This window comes from Oryx dammah, unplaced genomic scaffold, assembly GCF_014754425.2.
Source record: "Oryx dammah isolate SB20612 unplaced genomic scaffold, SCBI_Odam_1.1 HiC_scaffold_4, whole genome shotgun sequence".
In the NCBI taxonomy this organism is placed as follows: Eukaryota; Metazoa; Chordata; class Mammalia; order Artiodactyla; family Bovidae; genus Oryx; species Oryx dammah.
In genome coordinates this window covers 75,982,573-76,003,812 of record NW_024070188.1, presented here as the reverse complement: position 1 = coordinate 76,003,812, position 21,240 = coordinate 75,982,573, and the positions used below count along the sequence as shown (strand labels likewise).

At 41.3% G+C, this 21,240-nt stretch overlaps 1 protein-coding gene and 1 pseudogene across 15 annotated transcripts in view; one reads left to right on the top strand and one right to left on the bottom strand.

Moving 5' to 3' along the window:
- Positions 1-21,240, top strand: part of SYNE1 (spectrin repeat containing nuclear envelope protein 1) — a 494,970-nt gene that overhangs the window by 315,230 nt on the left and 158,500 nt on the right. For 12 of the 15 annotated variants that reach the window (XM_040238711.1, XM_040238710.1, XM_040238708.1 and 9 more), the window contains 5 exons: positions 5,488-5,655; positions 5,936-6,097; positions 14,702-14,908; positions 16,432-16,605; positions 20,426-20,617. In XM_040238711.1, the coding sequence (XP_040094645.1) occupies positions 5,488-5,655; positions 5,936-6,097; positions 14,702-14,908; positions 16,432-16,605; positions 20,426-20,617 (903 nt within the window). The remainder of the gene's footprint in view (positions 1-5,487; positions 5,656-5,935; positions 6,098-14,701; positions 14,909-16,431; positions 16,606-20,425; positions 20,618-21,240) is intronic. The other 3 variants (XM_040238701.1, XM_040238700.1, XM_040238706.1) reach the window with 1 other exon arrangement.
- LOC120862625 lies at positions 9,138-9,665 on the bottom strand (annotated as a pseudogene).

Sequence of the window (21,240 nt, the reverse complement as noted above, 5' to 3'; positions counted from 1 at the left end):
GTTGTTAGAAAGCAAAAGTGTTATGCTTGGTGTTATTCAAACAAACTGACCCCGTCATTCCAGCCACATGCAGTTCTTGTCGAGTGATGTAAGTCAGAGGAAAATGAACAAATACTGCAACATGGCCAGTGATGCCTGCATTTATAAAACTTTCTCTTGAAGCTGAGGAGAGTGTTTAGAATTCCCATAAGTTCCAGTTTGCAGACTCAAAACACTGCACAGAATGTACACAGCTGTTTCAAGGAAGGGCCAAATATAACTGCTTTATAAAATCGCAGCTGTTAAAAAAAGGACTGTGCTTGCTACTTCTGTAAGTAGATCTCCATTATATAACTAACTGATCTCCCCAGTCAGTGTGTTCTGTCTCTGACAGTAGTTATTAGCCGAAATGTGATAGCGGTTTAGTTTACTTGAGAAGAGAAATAATGAGACATCCCCAGACTTTGCTGCAGGATTCTTAATCCTGTTAAAAGCAAGCCAAGACTTGGGCTCCTCCTCAGAAGAGTTGAAGAAAGTAGAAGTTTGAAAAGAGCAGTATTGTAGTAAGTAGAATCCCTGTCTCCAGTTTAAAAGCTGGGGATGGATCCCAGCTCTTCTGCTAAGCTGCATGTACCTGGAAAGTCCTTCATTTGTAATGGGAAGCAGTGCTGCTACTTAATTCACCACATTGTGAAAGTTAAATGCGATGTGGATTGTGAAAGCACATTTTAGACTGGAAAAGGAATCAAAATGTAGCAGTTTCCAAATTTAATTCCTTAGGAATCTGCTAGATAATAACTCCTTTAATGTAGACACGTAACCAACAAGAGAGATTTCTGGGGGTGATTCCTCACTATAACGTATTTAGTAGTTACTTATAGAACTGATCAATTTATTTTATTAAATCTATGTAGTCCTCAAACAGATGCAAATTATTAATCTATAAAAGGTGATATTTTCAAATTATTTTAAGAAATTTGAGACACAGAAGCCAGACAACAGATTTTTTGGTAACAAGTTTATTTCATTTTATTCTTTTGGGCCTTCATTATTTATAATAGAGTATTGAAAATTTTTATATCAAAACAACTTTTGCTTTTCCTTATGGGCACTCATAGTACTATTAATACCATCCATGTAAGCAAAATAATAGTTTTAAAAAGTGTTTTTAGAGAATGTCCCTGGTGGTCAGTGGTTAACACTCTGCATTTCCAGTGTAGAAGATGTGGGTTTGATTCCCAGTTGAGGAGGTTAGAAGATCTTATATGCCATGCAGTGCAGCAAAAAGGAAAAAAAAAAGTGCTTTTACATATACAATTTTTTATGAACATATATGTTATTGTTGTTTAGTTGCTAAGATGTGTCTGGCTCTTTGTGACCCCATGGACTGTGGCCCACCAGGCTCCTCTGTCCATGGGATTCTCCACTGGAGTGGCTTGCCATTTCCTTCTCCAGGGAATCTTCCTGACCTGGGGATTAAACCCAAGTCTCCTGCATTCCAGGTGAATTCTTTATCACTGAGCCACCAGGGAAGCCCAGTGAAGGTATATACTTGCCTGTTATCTGGAGAAGGAAATGGCAACCCACTCCACTACCCTTGCCTGGAAAATCCCATGGATGGAGGAGCCTGATATGCTACAGTCCATGGGGTCGCAAAGAGTTTGACACAACTGAGTGACTTCACTTTCACTTATCTGCCAAACACTCCATGCTATGCTCAGATTCAGCCACTTGCACAGTTTTTAAGGAACTCATAATCTGTGTGAGAGCAGGCACATGGTGATCGTGGAGTAAGACAAGCGCTATGAGGGCGGGAAGCAGAATGTGAAGGAAGGACACAGGGTAAGTTCCTACACAAGGCTGGAGTTCAGCGGGTCGAGGACTACCCCCTTTAGTTTTATTTTATTTTTTTTTCCCCCTTTAGTTTTAAAGTAGTATAAGTCAGGCACAGTTGGAGTGCTCTGGAGTGAGAAGTCTTTCAGGCAGAAAGAAGCACATATAGGAAGCTTTCTCATGCAGCAGGAAGGAAAACGGCCTAGCAAGGCAACTGCAAATAACATCAGTATAAGGGGAGAAGCATAGATTTGGAGAAGGAGGTGGGGGGAGAAATGAAGCTGAGGGGGATATAGCAAACACACCCTGATGCCACACGAAAGAATTTGCTTTCTCCAGGAGCTAATAGTTAACCACGGAAGGAATTTAACTAGAAGCTCTGCACAGAAATGAGCTTTAGAACAGATTCTTCAGTATCAATGTAGACAGGAGGATGGTGATGGACAAATCCAGAGCCAGGGAAGTGAGTGAGGGACAAAAGTTTACACACTCAGACTGATGACTGGTCACCAGTCATTTACTGGTGATGTAAATGAAAGAAACAGCTGGGGTGGGGGGGCCTGACAGAGCCTCCCCATGGGAACTAGGCAGCCTTTCCTCTCTTAGAATTACTGTAGGCACATGAACGTGGAATCCTGTCTTACCTGGCTTCCGGTATGCAGGGGAAGCCATGAATTGGGATTCTTACAAAAGCTCCTTTTCTGGTTGAAGAGAAATTCGAAATGATTTAAAACACTGTATAAGCCAAGCTAAATATATGCAGGCTAGAGGCAACCTGCAGGCTGCCAGTTTGCAACCTGAGAGTTAGGAAGTTGTCGCTATAAGGTGAACTTGAATTTAAACCCAACCTGTGCTGTGGCAAAGGTATAGAACTTTATCCTTACCTGCGCAGTGGTGGTCAGGGAGAGAAGGAATGGAGAATAAATCCCAAATGAGATGATTAGAAAGATGGATAAAACTTCATCCATTCATTGAAAGATGGACAAAACGTCATCATTTTTCCTAAATCCATTTCTTATCCTCCATGTGGTTTTTTTGGTTGGTTGGTTTGTTTTGTTTTTGCAAGTATTGAGTTTGAAGAGACTATGGGATCAACTTGTATAACTCATTATGTGAGTCTGGAGCTCATAAATATAGCAGTGTTTAAGAATGAGTGCACAGAACAAAAGAGAAAGACTGAATGATGAGAGAGATAGGAGAACAGAGAGGGTAAAAGGAAAGTCTTTTCCAAGAAGGGATGATCAGTGGTACCGAATTCCAGTGAGAAACCAGGCAAGAGAAGATTCAAAAAATAATCATTTTATATCACAGAAAACAGCCACTGATGATTATGGCCAGAGCACTTTTAGTGGAGTCACTAGAATCAAGGCTCAGTTGGGTATTTAGAAGTGGACGGGTGAACATATCAAATGTAAACTGCCATCTTCAGAAACTGAATTATGAAGCAAAAGGGAGAAAACGATGGTTACAAACGTGTGTGCAAATTGTATTTGTGTGTAATGAGTCATTATGTTATGATTTGTAGAACTTTCTAATATATGATACCCTAAAAGAAAAAAAAAACAAAGAAGGCTGTGTGTAGGTGTTTTCAGACGGAAAAGATTTATTTATATGCTAAGGGGAAAATCAGTGGAGATGGAGTAGATAACAATGAACCAAGATCCTTGAGAAAGGGAAGGTGGATGCGGTTGTAGGGGTAGGTGAGAGCATTATCTTTACTCAAGAGGACTAGAAAGAATGAAATAGAGGTGAGTCTGAATATAGACAGACCTTTGAAAATTTGAGAAGTTGCAGAAATATCCCAATTTGTGTGTGTGTACATGTGCGCACACACACATGCATTCTGTAAGGAAAAGTTGGATTGAGTCATAGTTGGGGTTTTCCAAGTGGTTGAAGCAGAACTTAAAGGGGCAAAGGAAACACAGCTGTTGGCAAGAGAATGGTTTACATCACTTAGTCAGAAATATACTCAGGGTGAATCAGTTCAGTGATGACAGCCTATCATGTTCAAGGAGGGCAAGTGGGCGACGATGGATGGATATAAGGTTGTCAGGGACTTGAAGTAACAAGATGATCTGCTCAAGATGAGTGACAGGGTTAGGGATGAAAAGGAACCAGTCTCCATGCTCCAGTGTCATTGATAAATGTGGAGGACTTATCTGGAGACCTCAGCAATAAGAAGAAGATGGTAGAGGGTCTCACAGCCATTCAGATATCACTTTATTTAATCCTCGAATCCACCCAGGGTTGTGCAGATGAGGGACTCCATTTCTATGGTGGTGGGGGTGGTTTAGTCACTCAGTCATGTCGGATTCTTGTGACCCCATGGACTGTAGCCCACCAGTGGACAGCCCCCATGGACTGTAGCCTTCCTCTGTCCATGGGATTCTCCAGGCAAGAATACTGGAGTGGGTTGCCATTTCCTTTTCTGGGGATCTTCCCAACCCAGGAATTGAACCTGGGTCTCCTGCATTGCAGGCAGATGATTTACTAACTGAGCTATGAGGATCCAATTCTCTAGGAGAATTCACCTCTCTACTTAGGAGGTGAATTTCACCTGGGGTCTCAGGTGTCCTGACTCCTCCAGTGTCAGACTCCTGTCTGAACTCATTCTACTATACGACCCTGCTTCTGCCCTAGTATTGACCCCAAGACACCAGGCTCCTTCCTGATGTTTGCCTTGGTTTTTCCCAGGTATCTGGGGCCTTCAGTACTTTTTACCAAGACATTATCATCAATAAGGCTCAGGTTTTTTATCTTAAACAGTTCAACTGTAAAGTAGTGAAATTTATAATAGTATTTTCCACAATATAAACAGTACTCCCTTCAATTTCTATAAATATATAGATACACAACCATAAAAACAATTAAAAGCATATGAATTATGTATCTTGATATAGTAAATTCTATTATCAATACTAATAATTACTTATTGCCCAAGAAATAAAAAATTCAAAAGCCTCCTGTTTCAGCATCCACTTTGTTTCTTGTGTTCTTCCAGGAATTGAATAGAAGAAAACCTCTTTATTATTTGTTTCTTAAAGTAGTTTTAACCTCCCTATTACATTTTCCCTTATTAAATATTAATATATTTATAATTTAAGTAATATATGTATTAACATGTTTAATTAAGACATATTTAAATAACATATCTAACATTCAAATTAATTTCTGTGAATAGAGAACTCAAATATTGAAAATCTGGCTATACCTGAAAAAAAACTTTTCAGAGATTTAAATGTATTTAAATCAAAGGTTTTTAAAAGTTATTCAAAACTGATGAACATATTCATCAACATTTCAGGAAATACATCATTTAGATTCTCCTTTTTTTCTGGTTAATCAGTGGTTAATATCAATAAAATAATAAAATCAATCTGGTTAATAAAAGTGTATATACCAGTTAAATTGTTGTATTTTAATTTTGCCAAATATAAAATAGGAATGAGTTTTGGCAACTTGAAATATTGGTAAATTGCTTTTTATATGAATCAAAATTTGAAAGCAACTACAGTGTGCTTTGATATGACCTTCTTATTGCAAGAGTTTACTAACTTTGTTAGTAGTTGTAGCCCCCAGGGCCAGGTATGAATCCTAAAACTTTCCTCTGCATGACAAGCAGTGACCTAAGTTTTTTCTTCCTCTTGAATCTAACACTGTACCTTGCTCTCACAGGACATCGCTTATTACCAAGCCTTATCTCCTGAGAGGTTACAGACTGATGCTGCCAAGGTTCCCCCCAGCACGTTGCCACCCCAAGAGCTCTATGAACCAGGACTGGAGCCTTCTGCTACTGCAAAGCTGGACGATTTGCAGCGCTCTTGGGAAACCTTAAAGAATGTGGTAAGTCTGCCAAATGTGGGATTATTTAGCCCACGAGACAGAGGAGCCTGGCGGGCTGCAGTCCTAGGGTCGCAAAGAGTTGGACACAACTGACCACACACAGAAGGCATCAGATTTCCTTAGTGATTGTCTTATGAAAGAAATGCCTGATGTTTACACATCCCATGTACAGTTGAATAGCCTCTGTTGAGTCACAGAGGTAAAGCGGTGAGGAAAGAAATGTCGTAATCTAGAAGATAAGGGGTGGGAAACATTTGGTAATATCCCTTTTCTTCTTTAGATCAGCGAGAAGCAGCGCACACTCTATGAAGCCTTGGAACGCCAGCAGAAGTACCAAGACTCCCTCCAGTCCATCTCCACGAAAATGGAGGCCATCGAGATGAAACTCAGTGAGAGTCTGGAGCAGGGCAGGAGTCCCGAGAGCCAGATGGCCGAACATCAGGTAAGAATAGCCATGACTTCAGCTTCCTGCCTGATCAAACTGGTGCACCCTTATTTATGACTGACTGGTCAAGCCAGTGCATAAGAGAGCAGGCTGCCATGTTTTACTGTATCAACTGTTACAGAGTCAGCAAGATTCCAAGTGGTGATTTTGTTTCCCTCATTGCTTCAGGGAGGGATCTAAGGGGGGAAGAAAGAAATTCAGGCATTGGTGTTGCTTTTTCACCTTTATTATTACATAAACTGTCTTTCCTTATTGTTGCCACATTATTTTTATTTCATTTTGAACTATTATCATAAGAATGAAAAGCACCCCACATCTACCCTCTCTGGGTATTGTTTTTTTTTTTTTTTTTAATTAAATTAATGAATTTATCCTTTTTGGCTGCACTGCCCAGCCTATGGGATCTCACTTTCCCGACCAGGGTTCAAACCTGTGCCCCCCTGCAGTGGAAGCACAGAGTCCTAACCACTGGACTTCCAGTGAGTTGTTTAAAGAAACTTAGCCACTGTGTCCCTGGAAGAGGGCATGACAACGCACTTCAGTACTCTTGCTGGAGAATCTTATGGACAGAGAAGCCTGGTGGGCTACAGTCTTTGGGGTCACAAAGAGTCAGACATGACTGAGCAACTGAGTGTGTACCTGGTACCTTCTTATCACTTAGAATAGCTCTGAGACTTCAGCAGGCAAAGAAACAGTTGAACAAAAAGGGTTTCCAAGTTATAATCCTGTGGTTGTCCCAGACCTAAATCATTTGTTAAAAGATACACTGGGAAAAAAAGAAAAAAGGTACACTGGATGATGCTTCAGCTTTAGGTGAGAAACAGAGATGAGATGATTACATTAACCTAGCTCAGATGCTGTTAGAAATGCATCACTTTATAATGCATGCTGAGTGCATATGTTAAGGTCTGGTTAATGCTTTAGTAACATTATCAGATTACTATTAATGCATAACTGAGTCCAAAATACTGAGGTGTACAGTCACCTAAATATTCAATCACCATGGTGCAGGAAAATGCTGCCTGCCCTTGACCAGATCTCAGAAGCATATAACAACCCTATCAAAGGCAAAGGGAAAGAGAGATACTTTTAGATGCTAATTTAGAGCTGTGAAAGAGTGGTATGATATATGTGTCTATCAAATAAAGACTGGGAAATTTGTCAGCTCTAAGAATGAAACTTTGTACTCTGTCTTTACTTAACATCTTTATAGTTTTGGAACCCATGGTAACCTTGGCATACATTGCCTGTTTATATGTATAGTCCAAGATAAAATTGTACTATTTTACAATAAAGGGCCTTGAAGTATTAACACAAAAGTGAAAACATTTCATCTAGAGACAGTATTGAGAAATAGTGGTTTCGGGTTTTTGACATTCTTGTAGCTTCTTAAGATAGACATCAGAGTGTACAGCATCCATTTTTACAGGCCTTGTTTTGGTAAAATGACTGTCTGTGGATCTTTCTGCTGTCTTAAAATCACCCACAGTCCATTTGGCTTAAGGAGGGTGCTATAAAAATACGAAATTAAAACTAACGTTTGTTTGCTTGGATCAAGCTGATCACAAGGACAGTCAGGGACTTAGATCTCTGTTACTACCATGTTGCACCCCCCTGAGCACCACAGTCCTTTATAACTGATACCTCGGTTTTGTAATTGTCAACATCCACTTCATTGTCACCTGAGGGGGATCTCTGGGCGGCCCCAGTATGCTTCCCAGGGCTCTGTCTGCCCCCCACCTCTCCAACGCTTCACTGTACCTGTACTAGCCAGAGAACATCCATGCATTTGATTACAGCTTCTTTTAAGCAACCGAAAAGGATTAGGGAGGGGAGTTTTCCAGGTGGCGCTAGTGGTAAAGAACCTGATTGCCAATGCAGGTAGACATAAGAGACGTGGGTTCCATCCCTGGGTTAGGAAGATCCCTTGGAGGAGGGCACGGCAACCCATTCTAGTATTCTTGCCTGGAGAATCCCATGGACAGAGGAGCCTGGGAGGCTGCAGTTGCACAGAGTCAGACATGACTGAAGCAACTTAGCACGCATGCACAAAAAGGATTGACGATAAGTTGTCCAAAGACTTGATTAGAGTGAATCTAAGTGTCACAGGCTTAGTCAGTGTCCCAGAAGAGGGTTTACAAAATTTGACTCTCTCTACTTTCAGGTACTTTCTGAAGATCACTGTGTTTGTTCAGGGCTCATCATTCTTGTGTCCCAGGTGACAGACTACAGCTCTCAAAGACCCTTCACTGGGTCCCACAGCATTTATTAACTGAAAGTAGGATTCTGGTGGTCTGCCTTGACCTTCCAGAGTTCATAATTAAGATTCAAGTTAACTCCCAATCACCAGCATCACCCTGCCTCTCAGGCATTAGTATGAAAACACACACAAACTGAATGTACAGCAGAATTATTATTTTGTTTAAGGGATCTAATGGTGAAAACTCAAAATTGCACATTAATGCTAAGCATCATAAATTAGAAACTATCCTATGACTTTTCTTGTCATTAAGGCCAACCACATGATTTTTATCCCTTTCTAAATTGAGAGTGATGATGCTAACAATTATAGCACTGAGGAGATGTAATTCTAATTCAGTGCTTACCCATCATTTGAACTTAACAAGTATATTAATGCTCTAAGGAGAGGGAAGGAAATATAAATAATGTATAATTTCTTGTATCACCACAAATCTAACATTTTCCATCTGACCTACTTTTGCTAACTTTTGCTGTCTGTACCTAAATTCTGCAAATTCTGGGACAGTGCTGCCTACGTGGAAAGCTAATGGTATCATAATATCTAAATTGGTTTTTGGCTTCTGGAATGATACTTAAAAAATCCTAAGATATGATAGAATTACTCTAGTTTTTTTTTTTTTTTGATGCTGCAAAAACACTTTATCGTTTCCCTTTGGTCCAAGGCTTGAGAGAGGGCTCCAGAGTGTTAAAAAGCTGCCTAGTGGCTGCAGAGAGGGGTTTCAGGCAGCCCTGACGTTAGGGGGACTTCTCAGTGGCCACTGGTCTCCAGAATTTCCTAGTTGTGCTTGAGGGTGAGCCTTTTGAAGATATATTTGCCCAACCCAGCCTGGGGACCAGCCAGCCTGCGGAGGTGGGTCAGATGGTCACCCATCTTCTTGATGAGTTTCACCTCCTCATCTAAAAAGTGGTTCTCCAGCAAGTCACATGTGGGGGTCTGCGTGGGCAGAACCCAGGCCATGTAGATCCCAAAGAGCCTGGCTCAGGTTCTTCTCTGTGAGAAAGGCCACTTCCCTAGCATCCTGGGTTTTACCCCCACTCATCTTGAGACAGCTTCTGCACATCCAGAAAGAGGTCGCGGCTGCCATACTGATTTTGCGTTTTCAAGAGACGCTTTGCACCCTCACCCTTCTCCTTGGCCAGTTCGCAGGATAAGGTGGCCCATACCCTCCAGAGCCACATTGTCACGGTCGAAATAGCAGTCTAGAGAGAGGGAGGTGTAGGAGACCCGCAGATGCATGTTAACCAGGCAGTGAACGGCGGCCTCCACCTCAGTGGAATAATTCTGACACATCTGAGAGCTCATGGTTGATCGTTAATAAGGAGTTAAGCTCAATAAATGGTGGCTGGTCCTGGTGATCGTGGACTGCTGAGTGGCTGATGCCAAAGGTTGCGACTGGAAAAAAGGTTGGAGGGTGGTCAGAGGCTGGGGCAAGGGGCATCCTTGGATCTGTTCCATCCAAGCACTGTTGAAGCAAGAGAAAGATCTGTGGGACTGTTGAGCACACTTCGAGAATTACTCTTTTTAAATAAAGTCCAATGGAATGTGAGTTAGAGGGGCCAATATGATTTTCATACTTTCTAAAAGTTAATATAAATACTTCAATTTTTTTCTTTTCCCCAACATGCTCTTGGAAGTAATGTAAAGAGCTATTCTAATTTAAAAAGCTATTCTAATGTAAAGAGTAATTTAAAGAGCTATTCTAATTCCTATGCTTTTCCTCTAAACACCTGTCTAAATCTACTGAATCTGGGTGGAGTCTTGTGCCTTTCCTGTTACCCTCTTGAAATTGAACAATAGGTTTAATTTGGGGCCATCAGTGCAGTTCATGAGCTGACTTGTGGCTGTTCCCTGTGTTACGGGACCTTCATTATCATGGGCAGCTAATCCTTTGTGGGTGTATGTTATCTTTGCCTCCCAAACCCAGGGTGGTTTGGAGGCAGAGCTCTGAGGTTATTTTGGTTCTGTTTAATATATGTAACTGCTCAAAGTTTGAGATGGACTGAGCTGGTGTACACAGTTATGAAAGTCACAATGAAATTCATGTTCACCTTTCTTGTTGAACCAGATGTGCACTCCGTGTTCTCCCCAGAGTCAGTTTAGAAAAGCCCAAGGTACTTTAAGCCAGACTGGTCATACACATCCCCTTCTTGTATACACAAGTTAGAAACACAAAGAGGAACATTTCATCTCCTCTCCTTAGTTTTGAGTCAGGTGCTGTAGGGAAGGAAGCAGCTGGCCACCAGTTGAAACGAGTTACGGATCAAAGACATATTCAACTGCTGGATTTTTTTGTTTTTTATTGAAGTGAAATTCACATCACATGAAATTAACCATTTTAAAGTGTACAGTTCAGTGACTTTTAGTTCTTTTACAATGTCACACAATCACCCCCCTCTATCTGGTTTTAAAACATTTACATCACCGCAAAAGGAAAGCCCATCTCCCGGTAAGTTTGGCTAGTGAGTGTTGAAGTTAAAACTTAACAACCTTCCCCAAAATATCCACTCTCCTCTGAGAGTAAACGGACTCATGGACAGAGAGGCTTGACTCTAACATTATGGAAATTAGCAGTTCTAGGATTCCTAATTCCTTTATCCCTTACTTTAGGACATTCAGATAGCTGCTTTACAACATTGAGAGTTTGAAAAGGAAGTAGTTCCCTTCACTCTATACTTTATTGGTCAAATCCACTGAGATTAAATGAATGAGGGAGCTTTTTTTTTTTTATTCTGGTTGCTTTATGATTCAGATACCTGTTTTGTCCGTAATGAATTGGAATTAATTCAACTAGATGTGCAGAGCGCCTACTGGTTCACAGCTGAAATAGACTTTTTCATTAATATATGATTTAGGGGGTGAAGTGAATTACCAGCACGTTGTACATAACCCAGTGAGATGACTGCGTTACAGTGGTGGGAGGTAAATGAAAGGAGACTCTAACAGATCTGTTGGGAAAACAAGGATTTTGAAAGTTTGAAATAGTAACAGGAGTGGGTAGAGGCACTATTAAACATGTGAGGAAAGGCATAGAATGAGAGTGAGAGTGCATTAGCAAAGTAGGCTCATCTTGTATAGAGAATCAATGCAAAAAAAAAAAAGGGCAATAGGTCAGTCTAGTTATGGAGAAGCCCTTGAAACAGACCAAATGATATGAATTTTATATTTTTGGCAATCAAGTACCAAAAATGATTATAAAATAGGAGAAAATAACTTACTGGATGAAAAGCATTTTGAATGTATAACAAGCAATAATAGCCTGTAAATTTATTACAATCCTATGAAAATATCCTAGCAAGTTCTTTGGTAGAGATTGATAAGATAATTCTAAAATATATTGCAAATGTATGAAAATATATTGAAAAGGAAAAGAGTTAAGAATCACCAAGACAGCCTTGAAGAAGATGAATAAAATTGAAGAATGAGAGTGAGACATAAAGCTATAATAATTATGAGAGTGTTATATTAACAAAAACGCCACATGAGTCAGTGGAACAGAATTAGAAGCCAGAAATCCCTCATACTACATGCCTGACTCTTTGTGACTCCGTGGACAGTACCCTTCCAGGCTCCTCTGCCCACAGAATTTTCCAGGCAAGAATACTGGAGTGGGCTGCCATTCCCTTCTTCAGGGGATCTTCCCGACCCAAGGATCAAACCTGGGCCTCCCACATTGCAGGAAGATTCTTTACCATCTGAGCCACCAGGAAAGTCATCAGGGAAATGGAAATTAAAGCTGTGATGAGATACCACTAGAAAGGCTTAAATGGGCAAGACCCTCAAACCAGGAGACAGTGGAATACAATGCAACCCTGAAAAGGGTCAGCTCTTTCTGCCTGCATAGTCACAGTCATGGAGGGAGTGAGAGAGGCCAGACACAGAACAGTACATCAGGAGAGACTCTATTTCTGGGGAGCTCAAAACCAGACAGAAGCATCTATGGCTTTGCAAGTCCACCCCGTGGTAATCTCTGGAAAGGAGGAAGGCTGTAACAGCATGAAGTCCAAGGGGATTTCAGAGTCCTGGGAATGTTCACTTTCTCAGTCTGGGTGCAGGAACATGAGTAAATACAGTTTGTGAGAATTCACAGAACTATACACTTACTGTCTGCTCTTTTCTAGATGTATATACATATTTCAGTATCATAGTTTACTTAAACGGCCATTGGACATGATGACATCCTGATATTAGGGGAAAAAGAGGGTCTGTTTTTTGGTTTTAATATCTCTTGACAGCCCACTCTGAGGAGGCACTCGGCTTACAGCAAAGCCTGAGGAAGAGATGGGAATCATGCAAGTAGGTGTATACTGCAAACTATGAAATATTGGCAACTATAAAATCAGTGGTTCTTTACTTGGGTCATGATTGTCCCTCCTGTGGAAGGGCTTTTTTTTTTTTTCTAATGCATCACTGAAATCCCAAATAAGAATTTCTCCTGTCAAGATTCTAGCTAAGGACTTCCCTGGCAGCCAAGTGGTTAGGACTCTGTGCTTTCACTCCAGACAGCATGGGTTCCATCCCTGGTCGGGGAGGCTGCATGGCACAGCCACAAAAATGAAGAAAAAAAAAAAGATTCCAGCTAAAGGGCAAATCATAAAATACCAAAAAATGAGAAATACAGTGTATAATTGTGATGACTGTTAAACAGGAAATAGGATGCTATTCAAAGACAGCAATAGAGTTTTGTTTTGTTTTGTTTTTTGAATGAGTAGTCATGAAGGCAATGGCACCCCACTCCAGTACTCTTGTCTGGAAAATCCCATGGAGGGAGGAGCCTGGTAGGCTGCAGTCCATGGGGTTACGAGGAGTCAGACCCAACAGAGTGACTTCACTTTCACTTTTCACTTTCCTGCATTGGAGAAGGAAATGGCAACCCACTCCAGTGTTCTTGCCTGGAGCATCCCAGGGACAGGGGAGTGCGCTGCCGTCTATGGGGTTGCACAGAGTCGGACATGACTGAAGCGACTTAGCAGCAGCAGCAGCAGCAGTCATGAAAGGCCTCTCTGAAGATGAGGCAGTTAACCTAAGGCTCCAAGGAGGAAGAGACCCATCTCAGGAGAGTGAGGAGAAGAGCATTCCAAACTTTGAGAGAATAGGATGTGCAAAGGCCGTGAGGCAGAAAGCATTGGGGATCCTGGGGTGATTGAAGGCAGGGATGCAGTGAGCAAGAAGGAAGCTTGGTACCAGGGACAGCCAGGTGTGAGAATGCATGAATACTGTAAGGAGTTTGGATTTTATTTCATAGGCAAGAAGCCACAAAGTATTGTAAAGCAAGGGAGTGAGAGGATCTGATTTATCTTTTTAAAGGGTTTTAAGCAGATACTACACCCAGTAGACTATGAGAGCAATTCAGGTAAGGAATTAGTTGTGACTTAGGTGGGAGCAGAGGAGACAAACAAGATGTTTTGGAGGTGAAAGCAGTTGTATTGCAGGAAGCGGGACCCCTTCCAGAGTCTGAGAGTGGGCTCTTGTCTAACACAGAAGTGAATTGCCTGGAGAGACACAAAGCAAATTCTTGGGAAGTGTGTGTTAGCTGGGCCAGTCAGAGACAGAGGGATGCAAACTGGACTCCATAAGAGTTTCCCTCACCGTACCCACTCCTGTTCTTTGCAAATGTCTCCAAGATAGATTCTTTAGGTAGTTAGGTCCGAGTTTTTTCCTGAGTCTTTTGTGCCTTGATTGTTCTCAGCTCAAAATAATCTGCGTGCCAGAGACCTTTTGGAGTGGGAAATTTTGTTCTCCTACCTAGGTGTCCTGCAGGAGAAAGGAATTAGAGCCTTGGCAATGGACAAGGCCTGGGAGAGACTGTGAAGAGAGAAAACAGGGTCTAGAAAAAAGCCCTGAGAAGCTTCCAATTTTAGACCTGGGGAGAGGAGAAAAGTAAGGAGAGGGCAACGGCATAGAAGCAGGTGACAGATTCTGACTGTCTGTATGCTATGAGTTTGCGATTAAAATGCAGCCTTGTTCCAGACTCAGGGAAATTTGGAGTGGGAGGAGTCACATTGAGGAAGAAAGTGATGAATTTTATTTTCAACACAGAATTGTGGACTCAGAATTAATTGCACATTACCCCCCCACCCGCCCCCGCCTGCGCCCCATCAGATTACAGACGAACCTGTTGAAAGCCGGATCAATTAATTTGTCCCGGATTAATCAACTTTAAGTTACCGATGCAGATGATCTTAAAGTCAGAAACTTCCTGACTTTCAGTCTGGCAATGTCATTTTAAAACTTAGGTTAGAAGGCCCCCTATTTGTTGGTTAAATGACTTCCAAGTGAGCTTGGCTAAGTGCCACGATTCCTCAGTGCAAAAAACTGCACACAGGAGTGTGATTCCACAGTCTTTCCCTCAGGCTCTGATGGATGAGATTCTCATGCTCCAAGAGGAGATCAGCGAGCTGCAGTCAGCCCTCGCGGACGAGCTGGTGTCCGAGTCCCCGGAGTCCGAGCCGGCAGAGCAGCTGGCCCTGCAGTCCACGCTCACCGTCTTGGCAGAGCGAATGTCCACCATCAAGATGAAGGCATCTGGGAAGCGGCAGCTTCTGGAGGTAACAGGCCACCCTGGGGGTGCCCCTCACGTCCAGATTAAATCCTGGGGTTGGGCTGACAAGTATGTCCAGCTACTTACGTGATTGACATGTCTATGGTTTCCCACTCAAAAGAAGCTGGTATATTGTGTGTGCAGGGCCTCGTGAATAGAGCTCTGAGTCAGTGTGGAGGCATGAATGTCTCTTTTCACCCGTTTCTGACTCATTTCAGGCCTGTAGAACTGAGGCAGCGGAGAGCCAGTACGGGATAGACATGAGCTTTGTGGGGAATAATTGCAGAAGGTTTGCATAATAGTTTGCTATGTTTAAATAAGACCATTTTTATGAATAGCATTGCTAATGCTGTGAAAAATACATCCTTAGTCACTGGAAGCCAATTCAAGCACGTTAATTCATGAGAATATTCTTGCAGTTCTGGTTCTCATGTTAACTTTAATACTTAATAGATAAATTTTAGTTACACTACCATATGTGTTAAAAATAAGTTATTTTCCTTTTGTTGTTGCTGTTTTCTTGCATTTCCTCACCTTAAACATGTATGATGTTCATATTGTTGATCCTATGAAGTGTCTGTGTCCTTGTATCTCTAGGGTTTGGCAGCTTCTGTAGCACAAAATCAGTTATTGCTATCCGCTTAACATTATTTTATTTAGCTGCAGATTATACCATAATTCAATTAACCTTTGTCCTATTGTTAGGGACATAGGATATTTCCAGTTTTATCTGTTTTAAAGCTGATCAAATCATGTATCCATATATTTTCCTGTTTTGGAGAAATTTCAAATCAGTGTTTCTACTCTAATCTCTAAACAATTTAATAAAAATTAATTAAAAATAATGGATTCTTGATAAAATAACTTTTAAAGTAAAATACTTAGAGTATCTTAATAATTAACCTTTTAATTCATTGATATTGTCCCCAGTCACTCTGTGAAACCCATATGGAGTTGTGAAATGAAGTGATTGGCCTGGATTTTAAAAAAAAAATATGGGTTATTTGCCATCAGTAAAGAATCCTCAGAGACCTACCCAAAGTTTTTGAAGTTTTGCCTTTGTTCTAGAAAGCGACAGCACTGGGCCACTCCTTCCTGTAGGAGATCAGTTGCCTGAAACTGCATGGTTCTGCCCTTTTAGCTCAACCAAGTATGTTCTTCGGTTGCCATAGTCCCCACTACACCCTACAGTTTCCTAAACTTTGAAGTCAAGTTACCTACTGTCTTACACCATTGACCGGTTTCTGTCATCCACATTATCTGCCTTGTTCTGTAGGTGTATTATTTAAGAACAGATAACTCCAGGTATACGATCATTGTAGGAGTTTTTAAAACAATACTAATCTTGAGGCTCACCTCCTGAAATTCTGATTTACCAGTCTGTACCGTGGTCTAAACACTGGGGATTGGTTTTGAAGTTTCACAGGTGGTTCTGGTGTGCAGTCAGGGCTGAGAACCATTGCTCTATGTATTGAGTCCTAGTGATTTTGCCTCAGGATGATCTGTGTTCCATCCTACTTAATTCATCAGGAGAAACTCAACGATCAGCTGGAGGAACAGAGACAGGAGCAAGCCCTGAACAGGTATCGCTGTGAAGCTGATCAGCTGGACCACTGGCTCTTGAGCACGAAGGCCACTCTGGACATTGCCCTGGGGTCACCCAAGGAGCCCATGGACATGGAGGCCCAGTTAGTGGACTGCCAGGTACAAAAATGGTCTCAAAGGAGTATGCCGACATCATCAGGCAGACTTTTTTAAACTGTATGTTATTGGCTGCACCGAGTCTTGGTTGCAGCATGCAGGATCTTCTGTTGGGAAGTACAGATTCTCTAGTTGTGGTGCATGGGCTCCAGAACATGTGGGCTCCATAATTATAGCACACGGCCTTAGTTGCTCCTTAGCACATGAGATTTTAATTCCCTGACCAGGGATCTCAGGGGGCTTCCCAAGTAGCTCCGTGGTAAAGAATCTGCCTGCCAATGCCTGAGCGACAGGAGACACAGGGTCGATCCCTAGGTTGGGAAGATCCCCTGGAGGAGAAAATGGCAACTCACTCCAGTATTCTTGCCAAGATAATCCCATGGACAGAGGAGCCTGGCGGGCTACGATCCATGGGGTTGCAAAGAGTCAGACACGACTGAGTACCCATGTACACACACTTGACCAGGGATCGAACCCACATCCCCTGCATTGCAAGACCAATTCCTAACTGCTGGACCACCAGGGAAGGTTCCACAAGACATGTTTTTTAACTACAGAAAAGTATAATGGTAACAAACTGTGGTATGGATATGTGATTTTTCACAATCCATATACTTTACATATTTAGGAGAAAAACAATATCTTATAAAAGCTTAAATGAAATCCGGATGTGGGCTTAGTCTTTTGAAAATTTTACCAAGAGTATCTACTCTTTAGAAAATTTTCAGCTTCCTGAAGGACATTTTTTTAAAGACTTGTTTTTCAGTCACTCAGTCACATCCAACTCTTTGCGATCCCATGGACTGCAGCATGGCAGGTTTCCCTGTCCTTCACCATCTCTCAGAGCTTGCTCAAACTCATGTCAGATTTATAGTATCTGTTTTGGTGGCTAATAAAGAATATAAGTACCTTTGCACAGAATTAGCATCAGTGACTATGGATAAACAACAGAATAGGTGGGCTGTTGCAATTTTGGTTTTAATTCAGAAATATTATTTGGAAAACTTGGCAAAACTGTAGTTATAGGCATGCAGACTCAACATGGGAAGGTTGTCTTCTGGAGCAAAGAATTTCCTTCCTCAACATGTGGTCTTTAGCAATTAATGTAAGGGGTAATGACATCAAAGTTTTTATTGTAATATTATTTTCTTACCTCCTTCTTATGGAAACATTCAAGCACACGTATAAAGCATAGAGAATAGATGCTGAAGTCCCATGTATCAGTCATTGATTTCAAAGAGTATCATCATAGTAGACGTTACACCATGGGTGTGTGAAGTTTGTTTTAAAAGCTTTTTCATTTAACCAGCAAGTCTCTAGAAAACCCAGTCTAACCTGCAAGGTTAAATATCAGTGTACATGACTTCATACATGTGCGACTGAAGGAAATATGCATAGCCATTAATTATGAATGCCGTCTTTTTTCTTAATACATAGTATATCATTCTGGTCATCCCTTATGATTGAGATTTTTTAATATTAATTATTATAATTTAGGTTTTTTAATTCTTTGTACAACTTAAACTATTTTATTTATTTATTTGGCCATGCTATGTCTTAGTTGTACCATGTGGGATCTAGCTCCTGGATCAAGGATCAAACCTGGGCCCCCTGCATTGGGAGCACAGAGTCTTAGCCACTAGACCACCAGGGAAGTCTGTGGACAATTTATTTATGTGTCTTCAAAGCATTTCTGCCTTGATGGTAGAGAATAGAGAGCCATGTGGGAGTGTTTTCTATTTCTTGAATCATCTTTTCTAAAGTTACTTTTCTGAAAAGAGACATGTATTTTTAGCATTGCCTTCTAGCACTTGAAATTACCACATGTACTAGCATTTCAAAATTATGTTTCATCATTACTCCCACCTCTTCCTTTTTGATATCTCTATTTTTATAGTTATACATAAGATGCACAGTTGAGATAATATATTTCAGGACTCTTACTTACAAAGTATTGAAGTGGTACTTTGGCAATATTTTTCAAAACTCAGAGCCTATGAAATCACACAAATACATGATAGTTCCTCATGCAAATAAATCTGGCATCTGAGCCAGTAGTATAATCATAGCTGAGGCTATTATATGGAATTAGGGTCCTGTTATGACTTTTGGGGCCCAGGGTACTTTGTTTCCATGAACCTCTCTTCCTCTATAGAAATACTAAAAGTTATATTTGTATTTTGTAACTGCTTTGGGTACAGAGGCTAATATAATCTAGGGTAGATTATCGTGGGTGCATGCTAAGTTGCTTCAGTCGTGTCCCACTCTTTGCGAACCTGTGGACTGTAGCTCACCAACCTCTTCTGTCCATGGGATTCTCCAGGCAAGAACACTGGAGGGAGTTGCTATGCCCTCCTCCAGGAGATCTTCCCAACCCAGGGATTGAACCCACATCCCTTATGTCTCCTGGATTGGTAGGTGAGTTCTTTACCACTTGTACCATTTTCTTGGGCCCCTTGAAGTGTTAGGGGCCTTCAGTTCTGTGACAGCCATGCCTAATGGAAAAGGCAGTCCTGCACAGAATAATATTAGTTCCTCAAAAGTAATCCTCAAGAAATGATCCTTTTAGGCCCATTTCATGAAAAGTTTCACTCTTCCTTTTATTTCTAGGTTTTGGGATCTCACTTATGTTATTAGAAGCTGATGGTAGTGATTCTGATTTTGTACAATCTTTTCTTATTAATATATAATTAAATATAAACTTGAAAGTACATTTCAAAGAGTTTAGACTTAAGGTATAGAAAAACAGAACAGTTTCTGTAGAAAATAATATGGTTATTATTTGTTTTGGTTGACTTTTTTAGTTTTTCTGTTTTTGGTTTTTGTTTTAAATCTTACTTGGGAAGTGGGGAGACTGTTTTCACTTCTTTCCTGGATTTAGCCTCCATTTTAGAAAAAAACCTTGTAACACTAGAAAGTGAATGTGAAATTCTTAGGAAAACTTTCAGAAATGTGAAGTTAAAAATGGGTTATATAAAAGATAAAAACAGGGGATCTTCCCTGGTGGTCCAGTGGTTGAGATTCCACCCTTCCAATGGAGGGGGCACGTGTTCAATCCCTGATTGAGTATCTGGATCCCGCATACCAGGTGACATGGCCAAGAAAAAAGACAAAAATAATAAAAATCAAGTAAAAGAGCACTAGTCTGGGAAAACTCCCTTTAAAACATTTTTCTTTGGAAAAAAAGAAAAAAAAAGAGTCCTTTTTAAATTGACAAAAAGAGCCGATCATGTGGTGTCTTCACTGTTATTAGCCACAAGCATAACGTGTGAACATGCATTCCATACATGCTTAGTCACTCAGTCGTGTCCAGCTCTGCGACCCCCTGGACTGCAGCCCTCAGGCTCTTGGCTCCCTGGGATTCTGCAGGGCAAGAATTCTGGAGTGGAATGCCATGTCCTCCTCCAGGGGGGTCTTCCCAAGCCAAGGACTGAACCTGGATCTCCTGCATTGGCAGGTGGATTCTTTTACCATGGAGCCACCTCTACCACTAAAATAATAGAACAGTCATAATGGGGTAACGCTAAGACCTGGTCTTTTCTCCTTATCTGTTGGCTATATAAAATGTGCTTCTCCTATTTTTGTTTTTTTTTTTTGTATAATATCTAATCTTAAATAAGAGGAAAATTAAGAGGCTCAAAGAATTGTTAAAACCTATATACCACTCTTGAAGGCTGTATGAAAACTAGGGGGAATAAAAACAAACCTGGAGGCATGTTGTTTTGATGAAAGACTTCATGAAGCAGTGGGTTTCTGTGTGAGATGCAGTCTTTGCAGAGCCGCCCAGGCTGTGTCAGTTTCAACCTTATTTCTGTTGTTCTAGAATATGCTGGTGGAAATAGAGCAGAAGGTGGTGGCCTTATCAGAGCTCTCGGTCCACAATGAAAACTTGCTGCTGGAGGGCAAGGCTCACACAAAGGACGAGGCCGAGCAGCTGGCAGTGAAGCTGAGAAGCCTCAAGGGGAGCCTCCTGGAGCTGCAGAGGGCGCTGCAGGACAGGCAGCTCCACATCCAGGTGAGGCTCCAGCCATGCCCTGAGCGTGGCGCTGCAGGGAGGCTCATCTCTGCACAAGACTGGTCTGCCCTCTGAGCACGGGATACATGAGGGGGATGGCTGGGGAACAGCACGTGCTTATGTACGCACCTGCTTCACACACATTCTGGCGTAGGTTTTTGTTTTTAATATTTATTCATTGGCTGCTCTGGGTCTTAACTGTAGCACTCAGGATCTTCAGTCTTCGTTGGGTGTAGGGTCTTTAGTTGTGGCATGTGGGATCTAGTTCCCTGACCAGGGACGAACCCAGGCCCCCTGAATCGGGAGCTCCAAGTCTTAGCCACTGGACCACCAGGGAAGTCCCTGGCTTAGGTTTCCAGATAGGCTTTGTAAAAGTTGTTTGAATCCGGACACCTGGAAATTGCAGCATAGGAAAAGAAAAGAAAGTGAAAATAATTACCAAAAGCTAGCAGCTGCATCATTTAAAAGAAAATGTTTAAATATAGATTAAACATAGATTAAATCATAGATTAAGATACCCTGTGGCAGTGTTATATTTCTCCTTTATATCTCCTATGTTCTACTTTTCAGATAGACTGTTTTATTTAGTGCCCACAAGTTCAGACTTGTCATGTATTCCAGGA